Source organism: Leuciscus leuciscus, assembly GCF_965113295.1.
Source record: "Leuciscus leuciscus genome assembly, chromosome: 4".
NCBI classification, from domain to species: Eukaryota; Metazoa; Chordata; class Actinopteri; order Cypriniformes; family Leuciscidae; genus Leuciscus; species Leuciscus leuciscus.
The window spans coordinates 48161235-48172494 of NC_138728.1; the positions used below are offsets into that span (position 1 = coordinate 48161235).

Genomic DNA, 11260 nt, shown 5'->3' on the forward strand with positions numbered 1-11260 from the left:
AATCCACCTGATGGATCCTCTGGCAGATCTTTTTGAGAGTGAATTAGTTGTATCACGTGGGCAGTCCTTCCTGTTGTCCCTGTAAGTCCCACATGCACCAAACTTCATTGCAAACAAGTCTTTTAGGAGCTTTGGACTTGTATAAAAATTGTCCATGTACACATGGTACCCAGAACCCAAAAATGTGTGGTCTAAAAGAGATGTTACAGCATCATATGACAGTCCATGGCCTGTGGGAAAGTTGTTCTTTCCTGTGTACACAGAAAAGTCCACAGTGTATCCATTCGATGAGTCTGCAAGAACAAACAACTTGAAACCCCATCTGGTTGGCTTGGCTTTCATGTACTGTGTCATGCCTGTGTGTGCTTTGCATGCCACTCAGTTGCGGTCCAGTTTCACGTGCAGGACAGAATCGCACAGTCTGTGGAACCATGTCAACATCAGTCTCTGTTTTCCATGCCAGAGTGGACTGCCTGTTGCTTGCCTGCTGGTTAGCCTTGGCTCTCTTCGGGACAGGTGCTTGGACAAGTTCATTGTCACATCTGTAAAAAACAAAACAAAAAACAAAACACACTGAGTATACTGATAACACAACTAAAGACACTGTATTATTATCATTATCGATCACTAATGGCCATGGATAAAAAAAGACAACAGTTTTTATAATATCACACAAGAATATGTACTTTTATATTATGATGATGTAAACAATTATATTTCATCTGTAAATATTACGTCTGTGGACTTACTCGGGAAGATTCTCCATCACACTGAGAACTGAACGACACCTGCGTGCCCCTCTACGGGGTGCTGGAGAAGGAGAGCTAGCTGCAGCCATATTCCTAAAAAACAACAACAACAAAAAACTGTTAGCATACATTATCCAAAGTAAACTGATGGGCAATTAATTGTTATGGACGCACAATCTATGTTGGCCTATATATCTGTTGATGGTCCATAGCACAGAGAAATATCACGGCGAGTATCTGTTGATGAGCCATTTAGACCGCACGCATTTAGTGACGCACGCAATGAACGGATCGTTCACGAACGACACATCACTACATTTCAAACATTTACACCTGTATTCACAAACATCTGTGCATAAGGCAGTACTGATGCATGATAAGCAGTGTCATAGTCTAACCAAAACGTAATAATGTCTAGTATTCAGACAGTAGGCCTAGGCTATCACATATTTTACCGGAGGCTGAAATATATTTAGACTAAATCACATTACACTTAAGCAGATATTCAAAAATAAGGTACATAAGACATACGGCAGTATTTTAGCATGATAATCAGTGTTATGAGCTAATCAAAACTGAGTGAAATATATTTAATATACAAATATGTTTAGAGAGTAATAGCCTATCACATTGAAAAAGTTTACACTTGAGCACATACACGAATGTTAAGGGATATTGTTATGCAATCTTTCATGTAAGATGCCAAAAGCTAGCCAACACTAAGCAGATATAGTCTGAATTATCAGAAAAATAATTATATAACAGTAACTTACTCCGAAATTGTGTCCTCGGCAGGATCAATTCGCTCTTCAAAATGCAGCCATTCGTCGTCCGAGTCTTCATCTTCCTCTGAGGAAAAGGTGCATTCTTCCTCGCTGTCCAGAATCATCTGAAGGGCGTCTTTACCGGAGAAACGTGCCATACTCAAAATGCGATGAACTATCAGTAAGTCTGATGAAGAAACTGTGTTTTTATGGCATTGATCGGGGGGCGGGTGAGCTGCATACTAGATCACCTAACTATTTACATGTGAATCGCGCCGGGGGCGGGGCGGCCGCAGCTGATTATAGAGATAATGAGGCAGAAGGAAAAACGGTACCTCTCCTTGCTTTCAAACGGATTACATGAGTTGAAAACATTAGTTTTTTATATAAATTACTTCATTTAAAAGAAGAGATTTCAAGCTTCATAAAGACATATCTCACGTGTCTGTGTGAGAAGTATTCGCTGAGTTATGGTTCATTTTCAGACGCGTTTCAGAATGGACTTTACTGACAGAGAGAAGGCAGAACTCGCTTCGTGTTTATTTTTCTTTATTTGGCGAAAAGCACCACACTTTGTTTTTATTGTGAGAAAACACAAAAATAATACACATTTAACAGAATCGATTGATGTATGAAACTCCTATGGAAAATCAAAGTCAACAGAGTATTCATGAGTTTCTTTTACACTGATAAAAAAAAAGCGAGCTGGTAGCGCCGGCGATACCGTCGACCTCAGGGGGTTAATACTTGATTAAATGTCTGCATGTTGAAAAATAGTCAAAACAGAGCAAAACTGCAATACAATAGGTTAGAATCAGTTTGATAAATCAGAATTCTTTAAGAAGCACAATGAGACGCACCAATATGTACTAGTAGTAGATCCAGTTCTGAAGATATTCCACACTGCAGACAGCAAGATGGCTTCCAATGACTGTAATTATTAAAGACATGGGACAATTTGATCAGAATATTACCTGTTGTGCAAACCTCTTTGCATGTTATACACAGTGCACAAATCACTAGTTAGCTCCACGTGCATCGCTGAAAATTCACAATACACAACATACATGTGTATAATAAATTGAGCAACACATTGTGTTAATTACTCAATCATTACTCAATGAACTTTAACCAAATGAGCACTTTTCAACATACCAATATTAGCTGGAAAGAGTGACGAGCTTCTTGCCTCACTAGCGTCCATGTGCGATCTGAGACTGCGTAACACACTCTATATACTCTAGCCATTTCTCAATACCAAGTACGCAAAGTTCGGACTTGAGTCCTTGGTAGTTCAGACTTGACAAGTTCGACTCAGGAGAATGAACCCCCGAGGACGGGAGGACGCAAGTCCGTTAATTCTGAAATGGAACAGCGGTGTACTTGATAGTGTCACTCGGCTCGCTCTGGCTACTCCGGTTATCTTTTTATGTAGGCTATATCTAGGCTACGAATAAAACAAAATATATTATAAACCACCTCTCTGCCTCTTTTCATTTTCATTAAAAAAAATCTTAAACATAATGGCCACACAAATGTGGTTCAGGCAACGCAATTGATTATCTTCACTGCATATTTATAACACGAAATATAAAACACAACCCTGACTCTTTTTGTTTTCATTTTAAAAATATGATGAATAAAAAAAAATTATAATATTGATCATTAAAACTAACATTTAGCAAAAAGAGACAGGGTTGTGTCATTTAATTTTATTATATGTACATACAATGAAGAGAATGTAGGCAACATGTAGGCTATAATAAAATATTTTATATGTTTTAAATGTATAAAATAAAATGACATAACCTTTTTTTGTTAAATGTCAGTTTTAATGATTAATAATAGCCATTCTAAAAGTATAAGTAGCCTAAAAGGTATAAGAAGCTATACAATAATAAAGCCAATGATTCAGTCAAACATAAGTCAGCTCTCTAGGCTACAACGTTAAAGTTAAATAGACTAACGTTAAATAAAGCTATGAAACTTCACTTTGTTCCCTGGCAAAACGTTTTAGCTGAGGGCAAATTATAGATTAATAATACAAATAAAATAAATAAATCGTCCGTTAGATATACACAAGACGATTTATATATCTCATGTTAAACCACTAGACTAGAGACATCCGAGTGTCCGATTGCCTGGTTCTCAACTCCGAAAACGTCAGATCAAATTTTCAAATAGGCGCTATCTATATAAATAAACCAAATATTTGATCTTTAAACAACTACATTCTCGCCTGAAATACTCTTAAAACTACATTTCGTGACACAATTATAGCAGTATTTTTAAATTACGCAGGGTTTCTACACTGCTATTGACGCTTGTTGGTTGGTGTGAGATGCATTCTGGGATACATGGCTGTCTCAAGTTCGCACAAGTCACCTCTCGATGCATCCTCGGTAAAAGAGGCGAGTCAAGAACACATCCGGGGATTTGAACTGGACTTGGCTAGATGTGAACTTTGAATTGGAACAGTACTAGGGCAGCAACTGATGACGTTTCACAAGTCCACAAGAACACAAGTACAGACAAGAACGCATATTGAGAAACGGCTATAGTGCGCAACACTGATAAGTGTCCCATTTAAAGGGGGGGTGAATTGCTGTTTCATGCATACTGAGTTTTTTACACTGTTAAAGAGTTGGATTCCCATGCTAAACATGGACAAAGTTTCAAAAATTAAATTGTACGTTTGAAGGAGTATTTCTGTGCCAAAAATTGTCCTTCCGGTTTGTCACAAGTTTCGGAAAGTTTTTTTCGAGTATGGCTCTGTCTCACGTAAGATAAGGCGGAATTTCCTTATATGGGTCCTAAGGGCACTTCTCCGCGGCCGCGCACACACTTGCAGACCAGAGAGAGAAGAGAGCGAAAGCAATACCTCATCAAAGCGCTTCTCTGCTCGGGTTTTGAAAGTCAATGTCACCAAAGAAGTGTGTTTTTGGTTGCCAGGGCAAGACATCCCTGCACAGATTCCCAAAGAACCCAGCGTTAAGGCACCAGTGGATGGAGTTTGTTTTTCCTGAGCATAAACGGAGGTTGTGTAAGACTGTTTGTTCCCTGCATTTCGACGATGATTGTTTTATAAACAAAGCCCAGATCGACGGATTTGCAGATCGTCTAATGCTTAAGGATCGAGCAGTCACAATGATAAAGGTTCGGTGAGTAAAACTGCTTCAAATGTCTCTGTGTGTTGTTAGCTCGGCGCGTTAGCACAGCTTTAGCTCCGCCCACACGGCCCGCCTCCAGCCGCTCGTTTTTTTCCGGAAAGACTCGGTACAGCCTATCTTTCTTTTATAAATATAATAAAACTAAAGACTTTTTGGAGATATGAAGGATGCAATATTACTCTATAGATACTCAAGATTAACAGGAGATTGAGTGAAAATGAGCATTTCACCCCCCCTTTAATGAAACGCCTTAATTTATAGTTCCTAACCACAATAACATTGCATGACTCACTCGTACAAGTATTTAATTAAAAATTAAACCAAAAGACTTTTATTTAATAGAAAATAGTTTTGGGAAGTTCATCATATAAAAATAAGATTTCCCAACTTGCTAAACACTTCGACTCAGCACATCATGTCCAAGTTCAGGAACATTATAAATAGTTATGGGGAGTACTGAAAAAAGACAAATATTTTTATTAATTTACAGAATATAAACATTATTATTATTTTAAAGAGGGGGAGCTCCAGTATATTTTGTATAGGTCCCTCATTGGATATTACCAATTTAAGATTTCCCAACTCTGCTCAATTAATTGGCAGTGTCTGATGAGGAACATGTTGAACGTGTGGTTTACAGTATATGAAAGGTATGCGTGTTACATCTACTCATTTCAGAGAGCTTAAAGTTATTGATACATGTTGAGAATAAAGAAAAATAAACAGAGCAATTCCAAGAGGGTCCTCACACCATCGGTGCTCGGGCCCTAAAAAGTCTTATTGAGTATTATGTGTAGTGAAATGTTCTTAATTAAATTTAAAGGTTCTATATATGCTCTGACTAATGAGTTAGCTCTGTAAGTAACACATTTAATTATATTAATATTACTGTATTATTTATATAACATTATTGGTGCAAGTGTACATTTTATTTGATACTCAACACCATATCAAATTTGTCAAAATTGAAAAGCAGTGTTGTTTTTACACTTGCTTCAGTGGAGTGCAGCGCAAATCTGCTAGTAGGTGGAGGTATCCTAATTCATGTCTGAGAGAGTCATTGAACCATTCTTTCAAATCAGTTCATTCAGAAATGTTTATTTAGGAATTAAACTTGTTAAAAGAAAATGCTGTTTGTGCTGATGGTTCAGGGGCTGCATTCATAAAGAATTTTATCTTACCATTAGGAGTACTCCTAAATCGCACTAAAAGATTTTAGCTAGGAGTTTTCTTTTAAAAGTTATTCATAATGGCTTTCAGACCTACTCTTAGTAAGGAAAAATGACAACTCCTAAACTAAGAGTGAGTCTTCGTTGCTATGAATGACGTCAATTCTCATGCCGAGCTTCCTCGCAATGATCACGGTGATTGGTTGTTAGATGACAGGGCCATCACGCGGAACATAACACAGACGCACCAAATCATGAAATTACGACATCTAAATATGTCTGTGTCCTACACAAAATAATAATAGTAATGTCATTGAAATGCATATATAATGGAATGTTTGTGCAGGCCCTCGTGAAGTGTAATTTTAAAAGAGAGAATTAAATTAAATCAAGGTAGCCTAATAACCTAAGGAAAACCGCCATTTGCCTAATAATGAAAAATGACACTTGCATAACACTTGCTTGGTTAATTGACATCCTATTAGCCTAAATAGACTACTTAAAGCAAGGAAATGTTGCTTCTATTGAAGTAAAGTAATAGTTGAATGACGGTGGGTTATGAACTCGCCAAAAGGGAAAAGAAAGCCCAACTGGACGCAGGATCAGTTACTGCTGCTGAAAAAAAAAAAAAAAAACATAATAAAAGGGAAATGCGGCACTGGGATATCAAGCAAAACTAAGCGTGAGACATGGGAGAGTATTTTGCAGATCAATGCAGCATTCTTGTGTCGCGGACCCCAGACGATCTTCTGCGAGAGGCGGTGGTATGCGCTACAATCGTGTTCGAAGTTTGAGATTGCAGCCTTTAAATGGGCAAGCATGGCAACAGGTAGGCCTATAATATTAAATATATAATATCACTATTGTTTCATGGAATTCAAAAAAATTCCTGCTTGTCATGAATGTAATGAATTATGAAACAAATGTCATAAACAATATGCTTACATTAAAGTGTAATAATAGGCCTACATGACAATAAAATAAATAAATAAATGTAATAAGAATTATCCTCTGTAATATCCTTTGTAATAACTCCGTGTCATTGAGTGTCTCCAACACGTCACGCGGCCATTGAGATCCTTTATGAATAGCTCTTAGGCCCTGTCCCAAATGGCGCACTTCATGCGGACTTTCGGTCTCGTGGACTTGAATTGCGCGTGCTCGCTGAGTCTACGAGTCCGTAGGCCGTCCCATTCAGCATTTTACCGCTCTGAAGTGTGCTCAGCAGCGCCCCCTTTGTACCCTTGAAGCGGTCTTCCACGAAGCCCGCATAGATGCAGGCTCCACGCACTTTAACTACCCAGGAATCCTTGCGAAAGGCCAATCAGACAACAGATGGGAGGAGATTTCACTCAAGGATAATTGTTGACATGGCTGAGAAGAAAATATTACTGTTTTTATGACCTAAATGTACATTTTATCAGTTGTTACCTACAGTTTATACAAACATTATGGTCATCGACCAGTGGTTGATGTCTCAAACATAATAATAGCGTGTTTAATAATACGATTGCATTATGATTCATTAAACCGAATGGCAGGGCTTTACTGAGTCATATGTAAACATAGTATGAATATTGAAACCTGTAAATTGAAAAAAATATGTTTAAATTATGTTTTAAAATTGTAGTCTTAGTTCAAATGGAACATTATGTATTATTATGTACAACTGTATACATCATTTAAATAAGCATGATTTATCTATTGTCTAATTCCCAGGTGATCTGCACAATATCAAAATATAGAACTGTAACATTAGGCTGTGTAGTGGACATGCAGATAAGACGTCGGAGCGCAAAAATGTGATTTCTCCTGTCCAACAACAACCAGACAGTTATTTCCGGCGTGCCGATCGAGTCTGTCCCAAAAATACCTCTCAATGCGTCCTCGTGGACTCGCGCCAAGGGCCCTATAGGTCTGCACTACATGACGTCACCAAAGTGTGGACTCTGAGGAAGTCCACAAGTCCGGAGTGTGCCATTTGGGACAGGGCCTTAGTGAGTTAGGAGTCCTATCGGCTTCTTTTAAAGGGCACCTATTATGACTCTTTTCACAAGATGTAAAATAAGTCTCTGATGTCCCCAGAGTATGTATGTGAAGTTTTAGCTCAAAATACCCAACAGATCATTTTTTACAGCATGTTTAAATTGTCATTTTTTTGGAGCTCAGAAAAACGCGCTGTTTTAGTGTGTGCCCTTTAAATGCAAATTAACTGCTGCTGCACGGCCCAGGGGGCGGAGCCTCACGAGCTCACGCTCGGAGTCAGGACAATCTCATCTGATAATATCAGAACAGAAACTCTGTTGCGGTGTTTATTTCGACTCGGAGTCGGACAATAATGCCCACAGAGCCAGAGAATATATGCTGTATAGAGATAGAGCAGGTATAGTTTAGTTTAATTATGGTTACAATTTATTTGTCATCTGCTTTTATCCACTATTACAAGCCTGCTGTAGCAAAACCCGTCCGAATGATGACCAAAATATACTGACGAGTTCAGTGAAGTTTATTGTACATCACACAAAAGATGAAGCGTTAGTTTTACTCCAGAGAATCACTGTAAGAGCTAAACAAACACAGTATAAGAAGTGAGCATTAAAGTCTTATCCATAAACTCTCTCTCTCCCTTTCATTATCAACAACATACACAGCGAAGTACACAAAACACTCATTACAACTAACAGTAAACAAATATATACACACCTTTTCAGTGGGTGCTAAATCAACTGGTAAACCTTATATCCGTAAAATGACTCGAGCTGTCATAAAGTGCACGCTCTCACTTTCATTTCTGCCGTGTCCAGTAACGTTAGGCCTGTTGCTCCGGAGATCGTAAGCTGGATCACAAACAGTACTGATCCATCCTCGAGTAACAACGGGAGTAAATGAAGACTGCTATGTTCATTCTTACAGCCAACAACAAAACACCTCAATCGCTTAGGAGACATTCTTGTCTACAGCTGCTCGAGCGTCAAAACACTAGCGGACTGTGTCCAGCTCACTCAGGATGGGTCTAGGCTCAAACTGCGCAATTCTACGTCACATTGCATAGAATCTGAGAACAGCTCATTCTGAGACAGTGCTTATGATTTATTGAGATTGTAAAAAAAACCACTGGGTGGATTTTTATCATTATAGGGTGGTTGTGTACACAGACTGCCAACACACATTTATGTTCAAACACCATGTAAAAGTGAATTTTGCATAATAGGTGCCCTTTAAGCTGTCCCAGACTTAGGTGCTACTTTTAGGGCTAAAATGCTTCTTGAATTACTCTTAGTGAAAAAAAAAATAGTCCTAAAATTAGGAGTGACACGCCCGTTATTTTTAGGAGTTGCTCCTAAATTCGCCAGTTAGGAGCTACTTTTAGCCTTAAAATTCTTTATGAATACGGCCCCAGATGTTACTTTTTTTGTCGATTACAAAAACATAATAGTCTACTGCATTTCAAATGTAAGGTAGTCTATGCCAATATTCTTTTTTATTGCACTGTTCTATAATGTATCACATTTGCTTAAGTAGGGATATAACTGGCACTATTGCATATATGATGTTTCTTAGCTAACATAACTATTTTGAACATGTTTAAAATATTTTGTATTTCAGTTTTCAAACTACAATAAGAAGCACAATTGTTTTCTGTAGTAAAAAGAAACATTTCTTGAGCAGCAAATCAGCATATTAAAATGAATTCTAAACCATATGACATTAAAGACTAGAGTAATGATGCTGAAAATTCAATTTTGCATTACAAGAATGAACAAAATATATTGTAGTATAAATAAGGGACAGTTTTGCTCTTAGTTTAAATCAATTTAATGTCAAGTATATTTGCAACAAGAAATGAAAACAATTTTTCTTCAATGCAATCATTTTAATTATAAATATATACAAATTAAAAAAATAAAATAAAAATACACATTAGATACATAAATTATAATCATACCAACAATGGTAATCACAAATACCTGCAAAGGTAATCAAACTATAACATCAAAATATATAACATAACACTACATAAGTATTTGACAATATGATTAAGCCAAATGAAAACAAAACAACATTTTCATGCAGTGAAAAAAAAATCATTTCTTTTTTTTGTAATTGAATGCCTACAGATCTCAAGTTTTTGTTTGCATGTTTTGGTTCTTGTACAAGTGGTGTGTTGGATAGTGTCTCTATGTCAGTTTGTGTGTCTTCAATAGCATAAGGAGATGTGTCAGTTGGTGTAGGATGTGTACTGTGTGGTGGTGTATAAATTTGAAGTAAGTCTTGATCAAAGTCTCTGTCTTTGAAGCATGGTGTAGATGGTCCAGCTCTTTCATCATCAGTCATTGTAGTAAGGTGACCACCCGTCCCACTTTGCGTTGTACCGCACAGCATTTTCACCCCTTGTCCCGCACGTCACATATTAAGAAAATGTCCCGCATTTTCGTCAGTCTGTTGTTTTTTAATTATAATATTAAGAAAACGTGCATGCGTTCTTTTGCCTTTTTAAGACAGCATTTTATTTATTCTTTTTGCGGCGTAGTTTTTCATCTTTAACGGCGCTTAGTCAGAAGTACAAATACAGCATACAGCTAATTTTATCAGCTGAAGAGCAGAATACAAATGTTTTTATCAAGTTAGATAGACATTATATGACAGTTTCAGGTTATGTTTTAGTGTTGGTAACATGTCCCACATTGTCCCACACAAACTTAGTAATCGTCCCACATTTGGTTTGTTTGATGGTGGTCACCCTACATTGTAGTGGTGTTGGTCTCTTTTGGCTCAATTTTTATGATAAACTCATTGTGTGTTGTGACTTTTATTTCTGGTAGTTCAAGTAGAGAATCAACAATATCATCATCAGATCTGCTGCGTTTTAAATCAACAAGTGTGCCAATAATGCTACTGCCAATTTTTGCTGTAAAATGTTGCCAGACGTAGATTTCATGGTTAGGTTTCCATATGTTTTAATTTGGATTGCAGTTGATTTGAATTGAGTTTTACATTTTTCACACAGTATTTTTGAGCTGGATAGTGACATAGTAATGGGATGTTTTAATGGACAGATATAAGTGTTTGTTATTTGTGCGCCAATTATTTCACAGTTTTGAGTGATTGAGGATGTGGTTGGAACAAAGACTGCAGTGCCTTGAGATAGAGACCAGCGCAACCGAGTGTGGCGCGGGACAATATTTGATGGGTGAATGCGGGTGCGGGCGGCAAGATATTATTGTGTGCGGGTTGCGGGAAAATAAAATTATTTGCGGGAAATATCTAACAAAATAAATAACTAAAAACAAATAAACCGTTATTTATTTAACCCTCTGGGGACCAAAAACGCGCCCGCGCGTTTTGCTCGTTTTTTTTTTTAGCAATGAAAAATAAACACAAAATGCTCTGTTAATTTTGATCTTTCA

At 37.4% G+C, this 11260-nt stretch overlaps 1 protein-coding gene across 1 annotated transcript; it reads right to left on the bottom strand.

The window, feature by feature from the left end:
* Positions 1–203: 203 nt before the first annotated feature.
* Positions 204–1708, bottom strand: LOC309497277 (uncharacterized protein; the record flags this gene model as incomplete). The annotated part of the gene is made up of 4 exons (XM_082167504.1): positions 1523–1708; positions 750–842; positions 347–542; positions 204–251 (listed from the first exon to the last, which is right to left on the bottom strand). The coding sequence occupies exons 1-4, from the start codon at positions 1669–1671 to the stop codon at positions 204–206; spliced, it is 486 nt and encodes a 161-aa protein (XP_082023630.1). The 5' UTR covers positions 1672–1708.
* Between the last annotated feature and the right edge of the window lie 9552 nt (positions 1709–11260).